Source organism: Pyrus communis, chromosome 7 (assembly GCF_963583255.1).
Source record: "Pyrus communis chromosome 7, drPyrComm1.1, whole genome shotgun sequence".
NCBI lineage: Eukaryota > Viridiplantae > Streptophyta > Magnoliopsida > Rosales > Rosaceae > Pyrus > Pyrus communis.
Genome location: NC_084809.1, coordinates 26592997 through 26619167, shown reverse-complemented (window position 1 = coordinate 26619167; position 26171 = coordinate 26592997). Strand labels below are relative to the sequence as shown.

Below are 26171 nucleotides of genomic sequence, written 5' to 3'. Positions count from 1 at the left end.
AGTAACTTAGATTCCAAAAACAGTGATCCGTCGTTATTATTGAATAGCATGTAGATTTCAAATTTATTTTATGGAGAAACAAACGATGAACACCACTGACGAAGAAAAATTGAAAAACAGTACCTCGAATACACTATGAATAATAACGACGATCACATTTCAACGAAATAATACTAAATATAAATTAAATACCATGACGATCTATAATTTTGTTTCAAAGAAAAAGAAGAATGTCTACAAAACAACGATGAACTCCATTAACGACGAAAATCTGGAACTCAACCTAAAAAGTTAGGGGTAAAATCAACAAATTATAATTTATTATAGTTGAGCCATTTTTAGTTGGACTACTTTAATATGGGCCTTGTACTAATCATTAAAGAAAACTTATAACATGCTTTTTGATCAAAACTAAAACTTTTCGAGTCATTTTCACTAGTTTTCTTATATTTAAATGAAAAAATGATCCTTCGTAATGGACTAATATCTCATGCAAACACTTTGACAACAACATGTTGAGAGCTTAGAAGTGAATCCAACAATATGTTCGTGTCCTATATGTTATTAAAGAAAGTCATAGGCCACGGAATTCATGGTCTATTTCTTATTTGTATGTCACATTAACATTTTTATTAATCAGATCGAAACTTGTAATTTGAGGTTCTATAAGGTAGAGAACCCTGTGGCCTATGCTATTATTAATATTTGCAGTAATGGAAACCTTTATTCAACGAAATAGACATGACAATAATTAGCATATGAAAGATCTGTTACCTTTTTAGCATTATGAGGGGGAAATGAAGAGGAAGAATACATTAAAATAAGGGAATTGTTATTAGCACTCAAAAAATCTCATTCTACACTCCAAACTTTCTATATTAGGAAAGAAAAAAAATACATTTGTGAGGACTGTAGAATCAGATTTTTGGAGTGCCAATAACACTTCCCTAAAATAAAACTATGATGCAAGACAAAGCAAAAGGTGAGTGTTTGAGGATTGTTATGGTGGGCATAGGATGACAGAAATTCAAACAAGTAGGATATTTAGGGAACAAAGAAGTGTTAGGACTTCCTAAGAGAAGGAAGAGGGAGAACACAACAAAGCACCAAGCCTTCAACAATACTCAATCTTCATTCGTTCCAATCTGTTTCTGTTTAAATTGTGATAGCAATTAGTAATTTTTGCTGGCAGATATAAATTAGTTTTTCTTGTGCTGATAATACTAGGATTTTGTGCTTTTATAATGATGTCCATGGTTCAACATGTATTGCTATGTTTAGGACTTGGTGGGTTATATAAGTAGAAGGTTCTGTTATTCTGTACTGATGTTTCAATGTGTAATATAATCTAGGGTTTGGATTCCTTAACAGCCTAGGCTTTGATGGTTAACTTGAGAATGATGCTTGTAGTAATCTATTTTTTGCTTGTAGTAATCTAGGGTTTGGTCATACGTCTGTCTTTTTCTTTTTCAAGAAAGCTAAAACGGGTAACCATAGGAATTCTTTTTGGTGCTGTTGACAGTGGTTCTTGTCTTGCTTGTAGGATTCTCTCCAGCTCAAAAGTTCCCACAATCTGAATTCGCTCCTTGCACTAGCATCAACTACGAATGGAATCCAACTGTAAGTTCTTTTACGGTCTTTTGACTCTTTTATAATTTAACTTTATATACACTGCTTAACTATTGCAATGCTTGTGTTGCTAAAAAAAAGTGTCTTAATGAATCAGTAATTTGACAAAGATAATATTTTGTACCGAAAGTGCTTGATTTGCTTTCAAACGCAACTTGCTAGTTGATCAACTCCAAAGATACAAAAACATCGTTTAAGGAAACCATGAACAAACTTAATAATTAAACGTTTACTTTCTCTGTCACTAAACTCTCGAGATTAGAGTTGATAATACTAGAATCGGAGGATGTAGATTCACCTATTTTTCCCCTGATAAATTTAGGCATCAATGTTTCAAATTTGCAGGGCTCTGGTATAATGTGGAACCCATATAACTTTCCTGTATTCTTACTCTCGCAGACTAGCACAATGACCATGCAGGAGGTAATGCAAGTTCTTAAAAATTGCGAGTACCATATGTGGCCCTGGTTAAATGTTTTATTATTACTGTGAGATGGCTTAATATGCTAAATGTTATGAATATTCCAACAGACATAATTGCTTATGACCTAGATAATCTTTTAATCCCAGTTAAATCATAACTGGAACTATTGTTTAACCTGGATTCATTGTCTTTTACATCTCTATTTTGAAGAAGTGCTTCATCTTCTCGTTGAAAGACATAATGGTGCAAAAAAAAATATAATTAAAATGCCATGGTAAATATTTGTCCCAATTTGCCAATGCCTCTTGGTAATTTTCTGAATATTAATGGCTGTTTCTTGTGTCCTTTATGAATTACAACGATGCCGTCTTATTAATTTATGTTATGTTATTTATCAAAATGCCTCCTGAACAATACCTTAAGTATCACTTTACACCCTGCTTATACTTCCCAGATAGTTCAGGGGGAGTTTTGATAGTTAAGCCTTTATTTTATTTGATGTTTGTGCTCTAAGCCATGAATGGAAGAAATGCCGGCTGACACAAGGGTGTAGGCTTCCACCCTTTAGAAAGTATGGCAAGTTAGTAAGATCTAAGTTTTTTTTTCCCCAGTTTTGTTACGGTGCAACATTCGGCACCACACAATTGTGAAACAAGCTGCCACTGAAACTTTCTGCAGTTGCCTACTTTCGCTGCTGTACTGAGATTGGAAAAGGTTTTACCATGTAATCGAAGATGTAATGAATTTTAATCCTTTTTTCTTCTTGTTTTTACAACTCAGTGTGCAATAAGGAAGTGGCTATGTAGGTAAAATTTGGGCTCTTAGTGTATGGTAAGTGAAATTAATTTTTGGGATTTACTAATGTGTAAGTTATATCACGTGCTAAGAAGTGTTATTTAATCAGATGTCAAACATTACAATTCCCTAAAGCTTAATTCAAATTTTCCAGGTTTTAACATTTTTTTTTTCAATTGCTTTTCACCTATAGTTCCATCAATATTTCTCTAATCCCAAACTATTCACGACTGCAGTCTCAATGTTGTGTCCAATTGACTTTTTGATTACTTATAGGGTCAGATCAAATTTTCTGATTGATATATTTAGTTGTGTTGTCACTTATATCTAGGCTGCCATAAAGAATGAGAAGAGCAAGAAATCTTATACTGATGATGTGGCTGAGTTCGATCCGGTGATGCAGGTATTATCTGTTATTTCAGCATGATTTTTTTCTTCCTGCTGCATTTCGGTGATTTTATGCCTTGATTGTTTTCTTAACTTAATATCATAAAATGACCTTTTCTAACACGTTTGGCTTGGATTAGACAATGAAATCTGGGACTCATGATTCCGAATCTTGTCTAAAGGAAAACACTTGCCTTCCGTTAGGTGGATACAGGTGAGTTTTCCTGTTCTCATTATGAATAAACTTATGATCCCCTTCGTTTGCAATTTTGTATAGTTGTGATGCAGTGCTATGCTTATGGTATTATTCAACCAACTCTAACTTTTTATCTAAAAGATTTATGTATAACATTCATATGTAGGACACACACACAAACAGAGAAGTATCGTCATAATTATTCCATTAGCTATTTGGCATCTTAAATTCTTACAATAAAGCATAAGTCACAAAAAGGCAAGTAGATTTGGATCTTGTGTCTGTCTTCAATTAGATGACTTTATATAGTCCCGAGGGCCGTGAGAACTATATGTAGCCATTTTTACCTGGTAGAAGTGAATTCAGTTATTTATCTTTTCTTAATTTTGTGTGAAGTGTAGTTTTTGCATCTTGATTATGAAGGGCAGTGTTTAGTCATCACCTCCCCCAATCAACATTTCATCACCATTATACTTGCACTGGCGTCAATGGATTCAGCTTCATTTTTCCGTGATAATGGTCTCGGTGCCAATTCTCCTATATCTGTGAGTTCGTTTTATTTCTTTCTAATGTTTATGCTGCGTTGAATGAACATACAAAATCATACTTGGAACAATTTATAGGGGCTGATTTCATTGCTGGCCGCAGTTGATGCACTTTCTCATGCGGATGGCTTCAATAAACAGGTGTGCTATAAGATGGATAATCTATGTATAATATATTGTTCTTTCAGTTTGTTCCTATTGAAAACTTTGTTGGTTTGGTATAAGGGCTTTTATTTATGAGTGTTTTCTCTCAGATTGAGTTTTGAGACCATCTAGTACGCCTGATCGTCTGGCTTCTCTGTACCAAGTTAAATATATATATGTTTATATGTAGAAGCTTGTTGTCTTGGTGGTCTTCATTTGTATACTATGTTTATATGTAGAAGCTTGTCGTCTCCTCCTTTTACAATGTCATTTCTTAACATGCATGTTTTTGAGATGTATTATTTTGGGTTCATTTTATTTATCTTAAAAAAAAATTGTTCTTAAATTTTGGTGACCATGTATAGCTTCTGGCTTCTGCATGTAGATATGTATTATTTAATGTTATTTAATGATCCTAAATTTTGAAGCAGCTTGTTTTCGCTGTTTTCACTGGAGAGGCATGGGGCTATCTTGGTAGCAGGAGATTTTTGCTTGAACTTGATCTGCAGTCTAATGCTGTTAGTGGTCTTAATTACTCATTGATTGAGAAGGTACACCTCTGCTCAAGATGCTATGGAAGTCAACTACTGTAATCTCAAGGGTCTGTTATTGTAATAACACTTGACCGGTTAAATGCTATACCCAGCCATTGGCCTAAGTATTGCAAACTTACACGTTACGAGATCCTCCTGAGCAGAATCTTCAAACGCATTAGTTAGAAGGAGATATGAGTTTTAATTTCCTCCCTTTCTGGTCAGGGAGAATTCTTTTTTATATGTCATGTTAAAGATCCCTCTCCTGTCCTCTCATGTTGGACTAAGAACCGTGATTCGCGTTGTGTAGGTTTGAGTATTGTGTTAGGTTATATGGTTCATTTTCTTGTAATTTAGTTGGATCTTTCACATAATACATCAGCAATCCTTTTGAGAAACTCACTAAATGGTAATTGCATGCTTGTCTGTAGGTTGTGGAAATTTGATCTGTTGGAAAGGGCCTCAACCAAGGAATTATTAACTTTTTTATCCATACAGCCGGGGTAAGAAACCTTGTTTCCTAAGATTCAAATTTTATGCACATCCTTTTAACTTCTACTACTCTGCCTTGGAATTTGTATCTTGCATAATGCACCTGCACAAGTATGAGATGCTGAAAGGCCAAAACAATGTGTTAAAGGAATCTGGTGTCTGCCCTTGAATTTCATTCCTTTAACATGTGGGCTCCAAACATTTGGCTACCTTTATGGTATATATGTGAATATCACTTTCAAGGATGAGCTGCTAAAAGGCCAAACAATGTATTAAAAAAAATATATAAGTAAATGAGTTTATCCTAACACAAATCAACCAAATCCCCAAATTGAAGGAAGGATCGTATAAGAAAAACTGAAGAAGAGGACCTGGCCTCAAAACTTTTTAATGATAAGCGTCTGCTTATTCGCTTTCATACCGGAAAAATGATTTAGTATGGTTGTGAGGTGATCTTTAGGGGCTTTTGATAGACTGGAGTACGGGAGGGATTGACTTGTCTTGGACTAGTACCATATCTCGACTTCCTGAAACTGGATAGCTTGTCCAAGTTAAAGAATAACACAGGCACTAGGGGTCTTGTTTTGACAAGCCAACGTTAAGTCTGACAGAACATTATCGTATATATTGTTTAAGTTTTATAAATCAATATGCAGTCTGACTCTAATCATATACTAGAAACATGACCGTACCATATAGATTGGCCTGACAGTGCTCCAAACACAGGACAGTACTGAATTCAGTCTACTCTTAGTCTTATGCAATGTCCCCTTAAATTTATCCCCAGAGCATTCATCATCTGGAGGTATCGAATGTCTCATTCCATGTGGAAGTTTCATTTTGTTGAATCCACAGAATCTTGAACTCAGGAAAGTACTAAGATTTTTGTAGCTTATGTTTTACTGCGCATAATTACGCATTTTTTTCTTTATATTTAGCTTTTTGTTCTCTTCGGAGATATTGAACGCTCAAGAAAATGGATATCGTTTTTTATTGTTGATTTCATGGAATTCTCAATAGCTCCTTAATCTTAACAGAACTCTCTAACCTCTGGTGTTGTGTTAGAAGATTTTGATACTGTCTGCACCAACAAGTTCTACCACAGTCACCTTGACGATTTATGTGAGTTTTTAAGTATTCTTTTGTTCTTTCTTGATTAATCACCTTGATGCTACAAGGTGATCCAAAATATCTTTTCTTTTATTCGTACTTTGACTTTTCACTGCAGCAAATATCAACTTGTCATCCATTGTGGCGGCTGCTTCCCTTGTAGCACGCACCCTTTACATTCTTGCGAGTGACACCAAAAATCTAAGCAGTCCAGGTTTGACATCCATCAACGTGAATACTTCACTAGTTGAAGAACTAATGGGTTGCCTGTTGGACTGTGAGCCAGGTCTTTCTTGTGCTCTGGTGAAAAGCTATATATCACCAGCCAATACCTGCCTGAGCCATTATGTTGGTGTTATGCTTGATGAACCTTCCTCCACACCTTATCTTGGATACGTTGGTGACATTTCAAGGTTTGTTTGGAACTTCCTGGCTGAAAGAACTTCTATTCCAAAGGAAAATGCAAGCTATGTTCTCAAGATTGCAGTAATGACGGTGAAGTATGCATTAGAGCAGAAACAGAGGGAAAGGGTGTATGCGTTGTCTCCACAACCAGTTACCTAACTAGAAATCGCAGATTCATTTTAATAAGCATGCTTATTTCTTAATCAATTTTTTTTAGTGGATGATGCTTTAATGTAATAAACCGTGCCTCATTGACCTAGTTGAGGTGTCTGTCCTGCTTGCCAGGTCGTATTATTTGAAACTTCCATCCAAAGATCCTGTTTTTGTCCAGACCAACCTTTTATCTGTTGACTGTAGGTTTATAGATCGTGATAAAGTCAACTAAAGGTTTCCAATTTGTATAAAGATTTTGAATGCTTGTGCTTTGATCATACAGATATGTTCCGGCATACTCAACACAATTGAAGTTTGAATCTGGAACGTGGACTCTATTGCCTCCCAATAAGTCTAACCCATGGGGCTGTTGGATGCTGTTTGGACAGAAAGCAACTGGGATGTGATTGGGCTTCGGGTCTACACTATCCAAAAATTTTCCTTCGATCATCTTGTCTTACTGGGAGCATCGCCCTTACAGTCTTGGCGTACCTTGCTATAGTAATTTTCAAGGCCTGCTTGACAAAGGCTTTGAAACGCGATTGATAAAGTTGAAATTGTGTAAATCATTGATATGTTATATTGTGTTCTTCAAGCATGGAAATAGTAGAGCAAAGTTTGGGATGTACAAGAAAGTTTTGAAACAACGGAGCCATCATTAGTTTCCGAAGCAAATATTTTGCCTCTTTTGCGATTATGTAATTCGTGGTATTTTTCGTATTTGTTTGACCAGATCTACATAGGGATCTTGGTTCTGATATGATTTTATGTTTTCATCCAAAAACTTATATTCAAAATAAACCACGGCAAGCGGTCCAATGGAATTACAGTAGATTTTCACGTCATAGTTACTTTGCATTCGAGTCAAGAAACTGGCAAAAACACGGATTATTTCTTGTTTGAAAGTTTTAGGGGAATTGTGTCATTTTCTATGTCACCATTCCTCAATTCTCATTTGTAGATAATGCAACTTTATTAACATCGAACCTGCGACAATTCTCAACTTCTTGCCTATCACTAACTATTTCTTTAAGAAATGCGGTTGGTGACTGATTTACAGTTAGATCAAATAAGTTCTGACCTCGAGTATGCCTCTTTGATCTTTTCTTCCTTGTCATAATTGGTGGCTGCAATGCACAATTTCTGTTTTTTGGAATGAAATTCACCCTTGATTTTCGTTGCCGAACCTTTTGCAAACTTTTCTCACCCTCTCAAGAAAATATCTAGCTCTTGCTAACCACATAACTTCTTCCCGTCTCCTCCTCGCCATCATTCGTTTCTTGAATGTAACTATAATATCCAGTTCTAACTTTTTACTAAAATTGAGATTCGTTTCTTGCATGTAGCTGTAATCACTCGTAATGATAAGCGTTACAACTTTTGGGAATAGATCAACTCCGAAATACAAGATTGGCCAATTCAGGAATATAACTTTTTAGTTTCCTCCAGTATTTTATATTGCTAATTATCCTTTTGTAATTAGACAATTTCTCCATAACACCTCAAAATACAAAATTACAAAATTACACTCTATACTAATTTTACATTTTTTTCAATTGTCCAAGTCAATTTTACGTTATGTATACGTATTGAAATGAGTCAAATGACACAAAATATTCATTTATAAGGATGTCGTAAAATAACTGTGAGGGAGTGTTAGGTACCCCTACTTCATGCGAAAAGTGTTTGAGTGCATATTGAATGATCTTGCATTCTTTTGGTTTAACACTGGTTAGCAATCTACTAGAATAAAAATGAGAAAAACATGACATCCTTATTTAAAAAAATTTCAGTCTCAATTCTAAATCACAACGTGTTTCAATGTAATTAGAATTTGCATGGAAAGAAACTCATTTCACCAACATGACTGAAAAAGGATACAAGCGAATTGAATAAGGTTTATATTGATAAAACTCTTTTCAAAATGTGAAAATAAGTGAAAATGTAGACAGATATACAAGAAAATAATGAATAACATGATAAATGTAAATTATCGTACTTAGTTCACATTTTAAACTTCAAGGCATGACAGTTGGAATGTAGACAATGGTCCTTTTGGGGTAGACAATTTTTCCACCCGAGCTTTTTAATACAAAATTATTAATTTACTGTCTATATTGACTGTAGGTTTAGAGATGGTAAAGTCAACTGTATAAAGGTTTCCAATTTGTATATAGATTTGAATCTTGTATTTTGATCATAGAGATATGTTAGAAAGTTTCGAAACAACGGAGCAATTATTCGTTTCCCAAGCAAATATTTTTGCTCCTTTTGCGATTATGTAGATTCTAATATTTTTATATTTGTTTCTGATATCATTTTAGGGTTGTTTTATTCGCATCTCACATACGGTTAAATACATTTACTTATTAAATACATTCCAAATATATATTTTTTAATTAATATTTATTTTAGTACACCTCAAACACACTCCACGTATATATTTTTAATTAATATTTATTTTAATACGCCTCAAACACATTCTCGAATTACTGTCATTCCTCATACTTTCTACCTATACCTTATACTCTCTACACACACCCACATCAGAGAAGAAGGAAAGGAAGGCACAACTATGTTTCTACATATACCTTATAAAATAATTTATTTTATAAAATTTATGTGTGATGCATTCAACAAAAAAGGGGATGCTAATGAAAAAAATCCATAGTTTTATGTTTTCATCGAAAAACTTATTTAAAATAGTATATTCAAACCGAAAATATTTAACAAAGCAGTACAAAGACGCCAATTAATCAACGACTTAAAACCCCTCGACTTAGCAATTTGCCCAGAGGATGACGACAACAGAACGCAACAAAGCTCTCAAATCAATCGGCAACGTTCATCAGCATTTCGTCAATCTAGGTACTGTAGTATTGTTCGATGTCTCTTAAGATCTTGATATCATTGCTTTTGACAAAGTTTATCGCTACACTCTGCAAACAATAATCAAATTATAGCACATTATGATTAGAACTCAAGAACATAACTTAACAAAACAAGACTAAGAATATGTTTTGGCATACATAACGAAAATAGACGCGAGATCCATGGACAAAAACATATCACACTTATAAAAATTAGAATACATGCATACCTTGCGCTCAAAATGACCAGAACGACCTGTCCGATGAATGTATAGCTCTCGGTTGTTTGGAAATCATAGTTGATAACCAAGGAAACCTGATGAAGGGAAAACATCACATGATTAGACAAATATGTGCAGCAAAAACATATGTATGTATAACATGTTTGCTAGAGCTTGAAGGCAATATATCTTCACATACACACATAGCACGTGCACCCATAGAATTCATAGGAACTTGTCTGCTTCCTCCAAATGTTGTGGCCTTCATTGGTCCACAAACATCTGAGTGGATTAATTTCAGAGGCTTGCTTGCTCTCCAAGTCAGCTCTTTACTAAAGACATCTCTGTGTTGCTTTCCTGCAATGCATCCTTCACATACACCAGATGACTTCTTGAGTTTAGGTAATCCCAACACCATTTCCTTATCAGATAACAACTGCAAGCTACTGAAATTCAAATGTCCCAGCCTTTTTTGCCATTCCCAAGCATCACCCTCATAATTGGCTTTTAGTGCAGAACCATTCATGTCCTCTGTAAGTAGTGGAAATCACCTATTGCAAGTTATTTGGATTGTAACAACATGACTCTCCAAACTTGTATCTTCAAAGATTTCAACCTGATCATCTCCAAATAATAAGAAGTAACCGTGCTGCATCATTTGCCCTACACTTAGAAGGTTTTCATCCAGTCCTGACACAATCATTACTTCTTTGATGTGTCTGGTACCCTTCTTGGTTTCAATCATCAAAGTTCCTTTCCTACTAGCTTGAACAATCTGTCCATTCCCTATTTTGATTCTTGTTGAGACACTTATGTCCAGATTAATCAACACAGACTCATGTGGAGTCATGTGATTGCTGCATCCACTGTCAATATACCAGACATGTTCACTTTTAACAATTGCAGTTGAATCACAAGCAAAGAACATAGAGGTTTCCTCCTCCATTTGTTGTGCCACTTGAACCTGTTGAACTGGTTTACTTTTGCAATCTTTAGCAAAATGATTGAATCTGCCACAGTTGTGACACTTCGGCTTCCCTTTGAATCTGCATTCACTATAGTGTATATTTCCACATATTTTACATGCCTCTCTTGTGTTCTCCTTGTTAAAACAAGGTTTGAGAGCATTTTGGTCTGTGATTCACTTTTATTTTGGATACTAAGACTGCTAAATGCCTTATCACTCACTTCCTCATCTTCAGTATGTTTTTTCAATCTCTGCTTAAATCCTTTCAGAGTTGCAACAACTTCATTTGGATCAATCTCATCCAATTTCTTAGTTCCCTCAATAACAAGAACAATATTATCATATGTAGGAGTTAGACTAATTAACATTTTCTCAACTAGTCTCTTGTTTGGCAAGGTTTCACCAAACATCTTCATCTTATTCACAAGACCAGATAATCTAGCTAGATAAAAACCCTAACCCTAATATAAGTCAAAGATTACAGCAAATCTATCTGTTTATGAAACTTAACGGTACTTTGGCTCGCCATCTTGGGAAAGGTCCACGGTTCTTTGGCTTGCACCACTAAGGTGAGAGGCTAGACAGCCAAAGTGGTCAAGCAGGATAAGAAGAAGCAGCCCCAGGGTCGCGCCCACAAATGCTTACAATACAAACGCAGATCCGTCACCCCCGTGGTTGGCATCGGAAAGAAGAGGGGACCCAACTCGTCTGAGAAGTAGGGCAAAGATTCAAGCTTTGAAAGGATGAGAAGTTCTTCCGAGATTAAGAAAAGTTAAATTAGCAGGGCAAAGACCTCAACGCTGTTTTGTTAGTTCATAGAAAGATATTTGGAAGTGTTGGATTATGTTTGATTTTTTTTTTATCTAATTTGAATTAGCAGTAGTGCGATTTTGTTTTTGGTTTCTAAGAACATTAATGCAATTTTGTTTCTGGTTGCTGGTTTGTCAAAAAAAATATGAAGCTGCAGAAGATTGAGGTGGTGCATGCGCTTATAGTTAGAATTTTATTTGTTTTTGTTTTTTCTGTCCTTATCATTAAATAAAGTTATTAGCTAGCTTTTGGTTAAATTTCAAAGTTTTGAAGCCTTTTGGTTAAATTTCAAAGTTTTGAAGCCTTTTTTTCGGGCCCGGGAAATGATCCGTCCGGGGCCGGGATGTGACAATTTGGTATCAGAGCCTAACCCTGGCCGTGGTGTGCCGACGAGGACGTTGGGCCCCTAAGGGGGGTGGATTGTGACATCCCACATCATCCAGGGGAATGATCCTAAAATGTATATTCCCATCCTTACCTAGCACGAGGCCTTTTGGGAGCTCACTGGCTTCGGGTTTCATGGGAACTCCGAAGTTAAGCGAGAATGAGGCTAGAGCAATCCCATGATGGGTGACCCACTGGGAAGTTGCTCGTGAGTTCCCAAAAACAAAACCGTGAGGGAATGGTAAGCCCAAAGCGGACAATATCGTGCTACGGTGGTGGAGCGGGCCCGGGAAGTGGTTCGTCCTGGGGCGGGATGTGACAATTGGTATTAGAGCCTAACCCTGGTTGTGTGTGTGCTGACGAGGACGTCAGGCCCCTAAGGGGGGTGGATTGTGACATCCCACATTGCCCAGGGGAGTGATCCTTAAATGTATATTCTCATCTCTACCTAGCACGAGGCCTTTTGGGAGCTCACTGGCTTCGGGTTCCGTAGGAACTCCGAAGTTAAGCGAGAAGGGGGCTAGAGCAATCCCATGATGGGTGACCCACTGGGAAGTTGCTCGTGAGTTCCCAAAAACAAAACCGTGAGGGAATGGTAAGCCCAAAGCGGACAATATCGTGCTACGGTAGTGGAGTCGGGCCCGGGAGGTAGTCCCACCCGGGCCGGGATGTGACATTAAATCTCAGACCAAAATCATTTGATTCATTGCACACCAATTGTTTGATAAAATAAAATCATAAATGTATCAAAATATTTTTTTTTTTCAAACAAAGTGTGCAATAAACCATGCCGACCAGGCCCGGCCCAGGTCAAGTGCACCCAGGACGATCGTCTGGGGCCCAAAAAAATTAGGGGCACCAAAATTATTAAGATGATATATTTTTATAAGAGTATAAATTTATAAAATTTGGTTTAGTGACAAAGAATTTAACTAGAACTAGTGGTTTCATTGTTTAAAATTAATGAGGAGGTCTTAGGTTCAAAACACCATGTGTGTTTATTTACATTCCAATTTTTACAAATATCTTTTTAATTATAAGCAATGGTTTTTGTTGTTTAAAATTAACGAGAGGTCTTAAGTTCGAAATACTATATGCATGCTTATTTTTTTCAATTTTTTACAAATTTTTATTTGGTTGTTAATTTATTTACTAGCTAGTAGTTATGTGAGTTGTTATTTTTAAATATCCATTCCAATTCAAATCTAATATTCAACAAAGAGTAAGGCGTAGACTAATTTTTTAGACCAAATTTGCAAATAATATTATGTGTCATCAAAAGGTTTAATTTAATGTTCATTCATTACTTATACACATCCTTAGAGACTCGAAAATATTATTATAATTTTAGTCTTATACTAACGAGGTTAGTAAATAAGAAAAAATACCTCACGATTTATACAAAAGCATTTTCGATTTATACAAAAGCATTTTAAAAGTTTAGATGGAAAACAAAACTCATAATCTATCTACTTGTAAGCTCGAAGTTTTTTGGTTTTCTTCTCTCGATACAAAATAAATTAGTTATTCCGTGTTTTTAAATTATTGAGTTTGAAGCGCTTTTCTAAATATAATTTTATCGATGTCTTACGTGTGAAAACAAATAATTTTTTTATATGATGTGAGGACACATTTTTTAATGTCGTCCCAAGTCTCAAAAATCTCTGAACTAGCCCTGATGCCAACAAGACACAAGAAACTTGGAAAACCCAATACGTAAAAAATAGGGAACGTCCTAGTCCAAGTAAAGAACCAAGTAGAACTAGATAGGCTAAAAAACACTAGCTAGTACCATAAATGAGACGACATTTTTCGGTTATTCCGTTGTTTTTATTTGCGTAACAGACTGTTTTAGTGCAATTGGGGGCAAAATTGTTGGAGATGTTTTTAAGATAAAAAGAATCCAAAAAATCTGTTCGCTCTCGTGTGGGATGATGTCCAACGCGAAAAATTTAAACCTAAATGACTAAAATACCCATGTCACATAACCACCTCACAGCTCACACGAGCCTCAAGGGGAAGAGGTCGCTGGTAAAAACTTGTAATTATCTCTCATAGAAGGAGCATTATTGTAAATTGCTCAAACTCCAATTCGAGCGGGAAAATTGTATTCCGGAGAACTCAAAAGGCAGAGCCTGAAAACGTAACAGACAAACTTCTTCGGGTCGTCAGTGACTTTTCAAGAACCATAGGCTTGGACGAAAGAGAGAGAGAGAAAGAGAGAGCTAAAGATTAAAGCTTGAAGCTTGAAAGTGAAAACCATATCAAATTCAATCCCAATTCTTGAAGCCTGCAGGAAGAGGAAGCGAAGGCCAACGATTTTCGGGTTGCATGCGTTCTGCTATCCCAGTTGCTTGATCAGTCCGAACGGTCAGCTTCTGCAAATTTCTTTCGTATAATTTGATTGTTTCCTTGATTTCTGAATGGGGTTTCTGCAAATTTCTATTTAGGGTTGCTTATATTTCTTCAATCCCTTGTTTCTTTCAAGTGGGTTTCTGCTAAAGAACTCGAATTTCTCCATAGCAGTGTATTTTTTCTTTACTTTCTGAATTGGATTTTTTTTCTTCAAATGAGGTTGTGATGTAAGACTCGAATTTTTGTAATTTAATGTGATTGTTTCTTTGATTTCTCAACTGGGTTTATGGAATTTTTTTTGTTAGAACTAGTAATTGGACATTTTTGTTCCAAGAACTGCGTATCTTTAGCTTTGTTCCTCCGTTTGTCGAGTGGGATTTATGCTTGTTTTCGTGTTGAATTTGGTTGAAAAACTGGATGTTGGATGATGCATGTAGTTATTGGATTCTGCCGAATGTAGTTATTGGATTCTGACTTTTCTTAAACAAGTCATGAAGACAACAATATAGCTTTGTTCCTCGGTTTTTTTTATTGGGGATTTCTGCTAATTTGATGTTGATTTGGGAATTGGATTCGGCAGAATGCAGAATCTGGATATTTTGTAACTCCCTTCTTGGAAAGGGACCAGAGTTAGAAAATTTGTTCATTAATCATAATGCCTCTGGTTCTACTTGTTTTAGGTGCTATGGATCTCGATTTGGAATTTTTTACCCTTTTGGCAGACCTCAAATCACGGAGGGACAAGCTCATTTTGATGGCGGGTCTTAATGGTTCTGGCAAGACCACCATCTTGAACAAGATTCACTCTGAAGGAATCTCTACTGAGATAGTCACCCCCGGTGAGCCCGTAGCCCCCTATCCTCTTTATGCCTACTTCTGATTTCTTATGCATTTTGTGCCTATTGTTTACTGTTGCAGGATGTAGTGTTGAGATGGTGAAACATGCCTATATTAACATTGCAGCCTTTGATGTTGGGGGTGAAAACAGGGTAGCTCCTCTCTCTTGTCTCGTACTATTTTTGAATGATTTCTTACGTGAAGTGGGTAATCATATAGTTGTAACGTGTATCATGATTTTTGAATTTCAGAAGTTCTACTTTTTCATAGGCAGTGACTGTTCTAGATATTCCCAATACAGATACCTCCACTGTACATGCAGCATTTCCAGAACAGGAAAGGTCTTATTTTTGTGGTAGATAGCAACGACCAGAACCGAGTGTTGGAGGCAAGGGATGAGTTACACAGGATGTTGCAGGAGGTAGTTTCGTGATTTCCATGAATAGTTGTTTGGAAATATAAAATATTTGAGTTATGTTTTTTTACAACGGGGAATTGAATTTGGCTGCAGGATGAACTCAAGAACGTTGTTGTGCTTGTACTAGCCAACAAGCAAGATCTTTGTAATGCAATGACTGCAGAAGAGTTGAGCAAAGAGCTGGATATTAAGTCTCTCAGAATCAATCAGTGGTAAACTATTTTATCATTCAACGGAGATATGTGGAATTTATTTTAATCTCATGTAAAAATTCCGACTTGCAGATAATAAAGTATGTCATAAAACTGCTGTCAATGTAATTTTCAGGCATATTTCTAGTACTTGTGCAATCAGTGGGGATGGCTTGCTTGAGGCTTTGCGTAAATTTTTTTGGGCCATTGATTCCAGGGTAATTGCCTAGAATTTGCTTACGATAAGAAAACTAATTAACTCTTGTTAATAGTTTGTGGATTGGTATATTATGTTGCGACATTTCTGTGTCCTTAAAAACAGGCATAATTCATGAACATTGAACAGATTGCATTTTGTGTTTTCTTACCTATATAATTCCTCTTCATTGGCAGGTCCCTCATGTGCACGTGTTAATTTGTGTTGATAAAGATAAGGATATAAGCTGCAGTGGTGAAGAAATAGGTAAAGACGAAGATGAACATAAAGACTTTCAGTCTACTATCCAGGAGGTCTTTACTCAAAATGATTGGGTGCCGACTCCATCCGCGGTTAATCCTGAATTTCACTTCACTTGTGTGAGTCGACTGGATTATATCATGGACCGTGTTCAGGAGGCTTGTAGCTGCGGTCTGCCGGTTGACTTGATGATATTGGACTATGAATATATCATGGAAATGGGGCAAGATGCGTTCAAGGTACCTGATAATTCCTCTTACCTCTCAATGTAACTGAAATTTCATTGTTGATGTTTATTTCGCTTAAATATTTGACAGGCAATGAAAGATGAATGGCATAGAGCTGAGTTTGACGGACATGTTATAGGCGTGACTTCTAGGAATGAGAATATAGACCATCAGTGGATTGATCCAATGCCTGGAGTGCTACTTAATGTACACTTCAGTGTGTTCAGCAAAAATGAGAGCGTTTCTGTCATATTCGGAAATATTTTTGGCAACACATACTTCAGTCAAGCCTCAAGGTTCGGCAGGCAAGCCGCCTTCCATTGTTAGTCTGTTTTGCTGATTGCTTATTGTTAGCTTGTGTTTGCAAGTTCTGACAAACAATGTGCTCTTTTGATTATTTGTAGGGTCATGTAGCGATGAATGATACAAGAGGCATTGAACTGTACTGTAAATACACAGATCGCCACACAGATTGCGGAATACCAGTGAAGGTTGCGGGTTTTGTTGAGGTCCATTGGGTGATAGCAGCACTGTTATATATATATATATACAGATGACCGCACTGATAGACATATTACATATACAGAATTGAGTAAATACATGTACACAGGACCGCACTGTTATACATATACCGCCTAGCTATTTTCACATTGTCGTAACATTTTAGCAACATTATTATCTAGATACCCTTACGAATTTGTTGGGGATCTCACTAATACCACTTAATAGCTCATGTAAGAAATGTCTATCGCTCTGCTATGAATGAAATAGCTCGGTTTTCTGCTTACCCCTCTCTCTTTCTCTCTCAAGCATGGGTTTACTGCCCCTTAATCCCTCTAAGACAAAATTAATCCCTTCGAATGATTCTTGGCGGAAGCCAAGAGTGGTATCAATATTGCAAACTTGATCATATATTTCTTTGCACAAAACATTTTAGTTTTATGCTTTTTATATGAATTGAAAAACCGAAATATCAAATTCAAAACCCATACGTTTGTCAACGAATTAATGTGGCGTAATACATTTAACATAAGTATATATAACTATAATATATCGAATTATGACGATGACGATGGACAGAAACAGAGCTCTCATATCAAATCACCAACGTTCATCGACATTTCGTCAATTTGGGTACTGTAGTATTGTTCGATGTCTCCTAAGATCTTGAATATCCTCAGCCGCCAGTTCCCTAGTGGGACACAATATCCAAGCCTGGACCTCTTGGCAGGAGGTGTCGACTGGCAAACTGTGAGGGCAATCATGGAGGTTTTGCCGGTACCTGACTAGGACTGGGCTATGACATCATAACCCTTGATAATACGCCTGACCGCCCGTTGCTAGATGGCGGAGGGCTTGTCGTACCCATATTCCATCTGATATGATACCCACACCTCAAAATCAGTCGTAATGACAAGCGTTACAACTTTCGTGAATAGATCAACTCCGAAATACAAGATTGGCCAATTTGGGAATATAACTTTTTAGTTTCCTCCAATATTTTATATTGCTAATTATCCTTTCGGAATTAGACAATTTCTCCATAACACCTCAAACTACAAAATTACACTATATTGATTTTACATTTTTTTTCGATTGTCTAAGTCAATTTTACGTTATGTATAAGTATTGAAATGAGTCAAATGACACAAAATATTCATTTATAAGGATGTAGTAAAATAACTGTGAGGGACTGTTAGGTACCCCTACTTCATTTGAAAAGTGTTTGAGTGCATATTGAATGATTTTGCATTATTTTGGTTTAACACTGGTTAGCAATCTACTAGAATAAAAATGAGAAAAAGATGACATCCTTATTTAAAAAATTTCAGTCTCAATTCTAAATCACAACGTGTTTCAATGTAATCAAAATTGCATGGAAAGAAACTCATTTCACCAACATGATTGAAAAGGGATACAAGCGAATTGAATGAGGTTTATATTGATGAAACTCTTTTCAAAATGTGAAAATAAGTGAAAATGTAGACAAAGATAAAAGAAAATAATTAATAACATGATAAATGTAAATTATTGCACTTAGTTCACATTTTAAACATCAAAGCATGACATTTGGTATGTGACCATAACAGATGCATCCAAACACCTTCAAGTGCTGAATACCTAGTTTTCTGCCACTAAAAGCTTCAAATGGCCATAGCCTTGGTTGGACACCTATTGAGCAAGTACACAGCTATGTTAACAGCTTTTCCCTAGAATTCATAGGACATGTGCTTGTCATGAAGCATACTCTTAACCATTTCAACAATGGTTATGTTCTTCCTCTCAGCAACGCCATTTTGCTATGGAGAATAAGCTACAGTCAACTATTTCTCCAACCCCAAGTCTTCACAAAATTGATTAAATTCATAAGAGTTATACTCTCCACCTCTGTCATTTCTTAACTTTATTGGTAGCCACTCTGCAATTCAACCATGGCTTTGAATTTCTTGAACAATTTGACCACTTCTGATTTGTGGTTCAGAAGATAAACCCAACACATTCTGGTTGCATCATCAATTAAAGTTAAGAAATATCTGCTTCCTCCAAATGTTGTGACCTGCATTGGTCCAAAAACATTTGAGTGGATTAATTCCAGAGGCTTGCTTGCTCTCCATGTCAACTCTTTACTAAAGACATCTCTGTGTTGCTTTCCTGCAATGCATCCTTCACATACACCAGATGATTTCTTGAGCTTTGGTAATCTTAACACCATTTCCTTATCAGATAACAACTGCAAGCTGCTAAAATCCAAATGTACCAACCTTTTGTGCCATTCCCAAGCATCACCCTCACAACTGGCTTTTAGAGTGGAACCATTCATGTCCTCAGTAAGTAGTGGAAATCACCTATTGTAAGTCATTTGTATTGTAACAACATGACTCTCCAAACTTGTATATTCAAAGATTGCAACCTGATCATCTCCAAATAATAAAAGTAACCATGCTGCATCATTTGCCCGACACTTAAAAGGTTTTCATCCAAGCATTACTTCTTTGATGTGTCTAGTACCCTTCTTGGTTTCAATCACCAAAGTTCATTTCCTACTAGCTTGAACAATATGTCCATTCCCCATTTTGATTCTTGTTGAGACACTTCTGTCCAGATTAATCAACATAGACTCATGTGAAGTCATGTGATTGCTGCATCCACTGTCAATATACCAGACATGTTCACTTTTAACAATTGCAGCTAAATCACAAGCAAATAACATAGAGGTTTCCTCCTCCATTTGTTGTGCCACTTGAACCTGTTGAACTGGTTTACTTTTGCAATCTCTGGCAAAATGATTAAATCTGCCACAATTGTGACACTTAGGCTTCCCTTTGAATCTGCATTCACCGTAGTGTACATTTCCACAGATTTTACATGCCTCTCTTGTGTTCTCCTTGTTAAACCAGGGGTGGACAGCATTTTGAGACCTATCATTACCCTTAAAATCACCATTCTTATCTCTTAATTTGAAAGGTTTCTTCCTCTTGTACCCAATGGTATGTGATCCACTTTTATTTTGGATACTAAGACTGCTAAATGCCTTATCACTCATTTCCTCATCTTCATTATGTCTTTTCAATCTCTGCTCAAATCCTTCCAGAGTTGCAACAACTTCATTTGGATCAATCTCATCCAATTTCTTAGTTCCCTCAATAACAAAAACAATATTATCATATGTAGGAGTTAGACTAATTAACATTTTCTCAACGAGTCTCTTATTTGGCAAGGTTTCACTAAACATTTTCATCTTATTCACAAAACCAGATAATCTAGCTAGATAATCAGAGGGAGATTCATTATTTCTCACCCTAGCTTATTCAAAATCACGGTGAATACCTTGTAATTTCACAGCCATGACTTGAGCATCACCCTTGAATTCTTACTTAAGAACATCCAAGCATCATTTGCAATCTCTTGGTTGGCGATTATAGGAAAGATCTCATCACTCACAGCTCCTTGTATCAGTCCTAATGCCCTTGCATCTCTAGAGATGAGATCTTGATTAGCAAGAATTTGCTTCTCATCCGTCTCATTCCCTTCCTTTGACAATGTGAAACCATCTTCAACAAAGCTCCATAGATTGTGAGACTTGAAAATTGTTTTCATCTTGATACACCAAAATTCATAATTGACTCTAATCAATACTTGCACATGAAGATCTGTGCTAGATCCAACCATTTTTAAACTTCTGAGTTCTTCGTTGAGAATTTAGCCAAACATTCACAGATTCACTCCCAGATTCAAATCCAACCTCTAAGGCCATGTTAGTGTTTGAGCTATTTTATTAGCTAAATTTCTCTATCAATTTGTAACAAATTCAACAAGTAATTGAAATGAATTTGCAAAATGAATGACAAAGATGAACTTTTGAGAAGAAGGAGTGCGTTGCTCCCTCGAATCTATGTTGGATTTGCACCAAGAAACTCAGCTACAAACTAGCTATATAGCCGTTGCCAACATCATCAAAGCATTGTGACTATGATCACGTGCTACTCACATGGTTTCACTTAACATCTAACAAACTGGACACGTGTCAAGTTATACACCTTTAAGATGATATAAGCTTAACCGTTTATTACACATATATATATATAAACTTAGGTAAGAACGACACTTAAACATTTTAGAGCTTCTTCTTCTTTCATATTGCAGCAACTTTGAATGCTTGATCCAACTGCCATGCTTATGCTTCAACAATAATACGTTGAAACCCACAACAACAATATGAGAAAGTATAACAATCCACCATAAAACTTCTTCAAAATATAAGTTGAAGATTACAGCAAATCTATCTGCTTATATAGAGAACAGAAAACCCTAACCCTAATAGAAGTCCTTAACCAACCATGTTTCGGAAATCCTAACCCTATAAATCTAGGAAACGCAAACGTATTAGACTTTTATTCTCTCTTCTGTGAAAGGTCTTGAGAAAGTATGATACGTTGAAATATTATATATTTCATAATCCTAATGCTGCTTTAATATGTTAATTAATCAGGATTGCCCACGGAAAGGTTGGGACAATGTGTTAGACAATTATCTTAGTATGCTAACCTGGTTTTGTGAAGATCGATCCATTGTCTAGGTGGCAGATATGGCTTCTATCACAATTGTCACCATGATTTGTGGAAAATGTAAATTTGGCCATTTTTGTTTCAAATCGATCAATGTCTTTATGAATATAAAAAATAAATGAAAATAGCTTTTAATCTAGACCTCGATCAATTGTTGTGGAATGTGAAAAAAATCGACCATGTACACTGTTAAAAATAACTCACGTTAAGCTAGCAAGATAGTATAGGTAAGTATAATATTGACCTATGTTTTACTTACAATTTACAAAAACTGATATTTTGTGAAAGCTAGTTACTCTATATACTCTCTAAATTTTCAAATTCTATGCATTCTTGAAATTATCAAGTAGGTGTGTGATTGGTAGTTCTTCATCTGATAAATCATTCAATGAGTATGACCTCTGAACTTTTCTGTTAGTCATTAATCATAATGCCTCTGGTTCTACTTGTTTTAGGTGCTATGGATCCCGAATTGGAATTTTTTACCCTTTTGGCAGACCTCAAATCACGGAGGGACAAGCTCATTTTGATGGCGGGTCTTAATGGTTATGGCAAGACCACCATCTTGAACAAGTCTCTACTGAGATAGTCACCCCCAGTGAGCCCGTAGCCCCCTATCCTCTTTATGCCTACTTCTGATTTCTTATGCATTTTGTGCCTATTGTTTACCGTTTCAGGATTTAGTGTTGAGATGGTGAAACACGCCTATATTAACATTGCAGCCTTTGATGTTGGGAGTGAAAATAGGGTAACTACTTCTTTCTCTTATCTTGTACTATTTTTGAATGATTTCTTACAAGGCCGTGAAGTGGGTAAACATATAGTTTTTGTAATGTGTATCATGATTTTTTAATTTCAGAAGACTTTTAGTCTACTATCCAAGAGGTCTTTACTCAAAATGAATGGGTGCCGACTCCATCCGCGGTCAATCCTGAATTTCACTCACTTGTGTGAGTCGACTGGATTATATCATGGACCGTGTTCAGGAGGCTTGTAGCTGCGGTCTGTCGGTTAACTTGATGATATTGGACTATGAATATATCATGGAAATGGGGCAAGATGCGTTCAAGGTACCTGATAATTCCTCTTACCTCTCAATGTAACTGAAATTTCATTGTTGATGTTTATTTCGCTTAAATATTTGACAGGCAATGAAAGATGAATGGCATAGAGTTGAGTTTGACGGACATGTTATAGGCGTGACTTCTAAGAATGAGAATATAGACCATCAGTGGATTGATCCAATGCCCGGAGTGCTACTTAATGTACACTTTAGTGTGTTCAGCAATAAGGAGAGCGTTTCTGTCATAGTCGGACATATTTTTTGCAACAGATACTTAAGTCGAGCCTCAAGGTTCGGCAGGCAAGCTGCCTTCCATTGTTAGTCTGTTTTGCTGATTGCTTATTGTTAGCTTATGTTTGCAAGTTCTAACAACAATGTGCTCTTTTGATTATTTGTAAGGTCATGTAGCTATGAATGATACAAGAGGCATTGAATTGTGCTGCAAATGCACAGATCGCCACACAGATTGCGGAATACCAGTGAAGGTTGCGGGTTTTGTTGAGGTCCATTGGGTGATAGCAGCATTGTTATATATATACAAATGACCGCACTGATAGACATATTACATATACAGAATTGAGTAAATACATGTACATAGGACCGCACTGTTATACATATACCGCCCAGCTATTTTCACATTGTCGTAACATTTTAGCAACATTATTATCTAGATACCCTTATGAATTTGTTGGGGATCTCACTAATACCACTTAATAGCTCATGTAAAAAATGTCTATCGCTCTGCTATGAATGAAATAGCTCGGTTTTCTCCTTACCCAACCATGTTTCGGATATCCTAACCCCAGAAATCTAGGAAACCCAAATCGTATTGGACTTTTATTCTCTCTTCTGTTAAGGTTCTTGAGAAAGTAACTGTATAATACGCTGAAATATTATCTTTTATATATAACGTTAGAGCTGCAGTTTTGGGGTCACGTCTTCGACAAAAATCAATAGGACCAAATTGCCCCTTGGCCAAAAAAAAAATCAAAAGTAACCAATAAAAATGTATAAAATAAAGCAAGGGTAATTTTGTAAATTTAATTTTAAGTAATTTAATGCCCAAGCTTTTCTATGTCGGTTTGCCTTCCTGATTTCTGTTTTTTTCTGTTGCGTGCAGATCTTTTCCTCCTCCTTATTTCTTCCACTTGAAAAACTTCATTTCATCGTAACTTTTTCATATGGCAACGAAATGGCACAAGGTCGAAGCCTATACATTCGTATCAGAACCCTCTTCCATCTGATATGATACCCACACCTCAAAATCAACTGTGCTCAAAGATTGGAGCCTAGAACAGTGACGGTTTTTTGGCGGAATTTTGCTGATTCTGCCCAATCTCGCTGAATTTGTTCTTGGCCCAAGAGAGAAAGTTGATCCTCTCCTAACAATCTTTTTACCCATACTTGAGTTCGTTGAGTAAATTGAATTTTTTTTTTTTTTTTTTTTTGGTTTGTGGGTTTTTTTTTTTTTTTTTTGTGCAACTAAAGGAATAACCCAGAAGACATATGTTCACTGAAGGACTTGATAGGAGCGCCCTTAATTGGGTTAGAGAGGTTTGTGAAGAAAATTCATTACCCTTTTTCATTTTTCGAATTAAAAAAGGGAATTTTAACGAAAAACCCACGGTACTGTTCACTTTAACGAAAAATCACATTTTTACACTAAAAAGTCAATCCTGTTACTATTCACTTTACCTTTTATTTTCTCCTTATCATTAAAACTCAAAGTTTTCAAGCCCTTTTCATTAGTTTTCCTTTAAAAAAAAATATAAAGTATGGTTTAATTTTTACTGTTGTTTGATTTAGTCCTCAGAAGTATTCATGGTCTTTTAATGATTCACTACCCGATTAATAAAACTCATATTTTAATTTTAGGGATTTTTGGTGTCTAATTTTGGTTTTTGATGTAGTTTGTACCATACTTGACCAATCCCGAAACTACTAAACACCGGTCAACAGTATACTGTCAATGACCCACAAGACTTTTCCTCCAACCAGGAGGCCAATCACAACGCGACACATGTCGATATCAGAGGCCAATCATAGCGCAACACGTGTTGATATCAGAGGTCAATCACAACACGACACGTGTCAATGTCAGAACAAAGCTAGAAACTCTCTTCTATAAAAGGGGATCATTCTCCCACAATAACCCTTAATGTCATTTGTACTAAACTATTCACTAGAACTCACTAAAAGAGAGCTTGAACCTATGTATTTGTGTAAACGCTTCACAACTAATGAGAACTTCTCTACTCCGTAGACGTAGCCAATCTGGGTGAACCACGTACATCTTGTGTTATTTGCTTCCCTGTCTCTATTCATTTACATACTTATCCACACTAATGACCAGAGCAATCTAGCGAAGGTCACAAACTTGACACTTTCTGTTGTACCAAAGTCCTGGCCGATTTTATGCATCAACATTTGGCGCCGTCTGTGGGAATCGCACTTATTCCTACTCTCTCCAGCTTTGTTAAGCAGGTTTCCACCATTCGCACACTTTCTTTCGACCAGGCACCCTCCTCCAACATGGGGAATGAAGAGAGCCACAGCACGCAGAACGACACCCCCCTCGCACTTAGTGCAAAGCAACGAAAGAAAGAACGAAAGAGGTTTGCTCTTCAGGCTAAAGTCGATGAGCTAGAGGCTCAGACCAACAAGATAGCGATAAAGAATGAGATCCTCCAGGAGCAGTATGAGAAGCTCTTCGGAATGCTCCATGAATCTAGGCATACTCAAACACACGAACTCATCGCCCCCGGGGAAGTCAACCACCACATGGGTGCCCCCAACACAGGGGATCACCTGCCTTCGACATGGATATCCCTAATGGGGAGCGAGTTACTTATCAAGGTGTTGATCAACATGAGACCTCTCTCGACCCAGCTAATTCGACCCGAAGCAGGAGAAGTGGAGGAAGGCACCTTCTTGCAGAAGAGTAGAATGATGAAAAGCCGTTTACCGCAACTGTCGGGACTTCCTGAGGCAACGTCGAGAGAACCCCATCCACATAAGCTCGAAGGTCAATGATCCAAGGGTTTCTGAAAGGTTCGGTCATCTCCCATGCCCCAAGCCAATTGCCAATCTAGGGAATGAGCGACATGTCCTAGAAGAATATGAAGGTACGGGGGACTCGGGGGCGCTTCTACAGACTCGCCCTGGAAGTCAGTACAGTGAGTCCAAAGAAAAATCTCATGCCCTTGACCAAGCTTTCCTACTTCCAAGAAGAGATGGAGACTTACGGAAGAATGATCCAGCAGTACCTGACTCCACTCAAGACCCCCTTGTCCTACAACTCCTTGAGGAAGTAAACAAGTTGAAGGCCGAACGTCAGGCCGAAATACCTGACTAGAACCAACCTAGGCTTGGCCCTCTTACAAGGAGGATCCTCGACACCCCCTCCAAGCAAAGACAAAGCAGAAGCTTGGCTTACAACTCTACACTGGAAGAGAGGACCCGATTAAACACCTTAACCTCTTTCAGTCCACC

The 26171-nt window shown here is 36.8% G+C and overlaps 1 protein-coding gene and 2 pseudogenes across 1 annotated transcript; all 3 read left to right on the top strand.

The window, feature by feature from the left end:
• Positions 1-960: 960 nt before the first annotated feature.
• On the top strand, positions 961-7359 carry LOC137740754 (nicastrin-like; annotated as a pseudogene).
• Positions 7360-11374: 4015 nt separating this feature from the next.
• On the top strand, positions 11375-11590 carry LOC137740753 (small ribosomal subunit protein eS30z/eS30y/eS30x-like; annotated as a pseudogene).
• A 3515-nt stretch (positions 11591-15105) lies between these two features.
• Positions 15106-15891, top strand: LOC137739172 (ADP-ribosylation factor 1-like). Its single transcript, XM_068478685.1, has 4 exons — positions 15106-15259; positions 15339-15409; positions 15559-15678; positions 15769-15891. Exons 1-4 carry the CDS (start codon positions 15106-15108, stop codon positions 15889-15891), a joined length of 468 nt encoding a protein of 155 aa, XP_068334786.1.
• The last annotated feature ends 10280 nt before the right edge of the window (positions 15892-26171 follow it).

Coding starts and splice junctions, on each gene's coding strand:
- LOC137739172 (XM_068478685.1), top strand. CDS start 15,106: ATGGATCTCGATTTGGAATTTTTTACCCTTTTGGCAGACCTCAAATCA. Junction 15,260..15,338: donor TACTGAGATAGTCACCCCCG/GTGAGCCCGTAG, acceptor TTACTGTTGCAG/GATGTAGTGTTGAGATGGTG. Junction 15,679..15,768: donor TACACAGGATGTTGCAGGAG/GTAGTTTCGTGA, acceptor ATTTGGCTGCAG/GATGAACTCAAGAACGTTGT.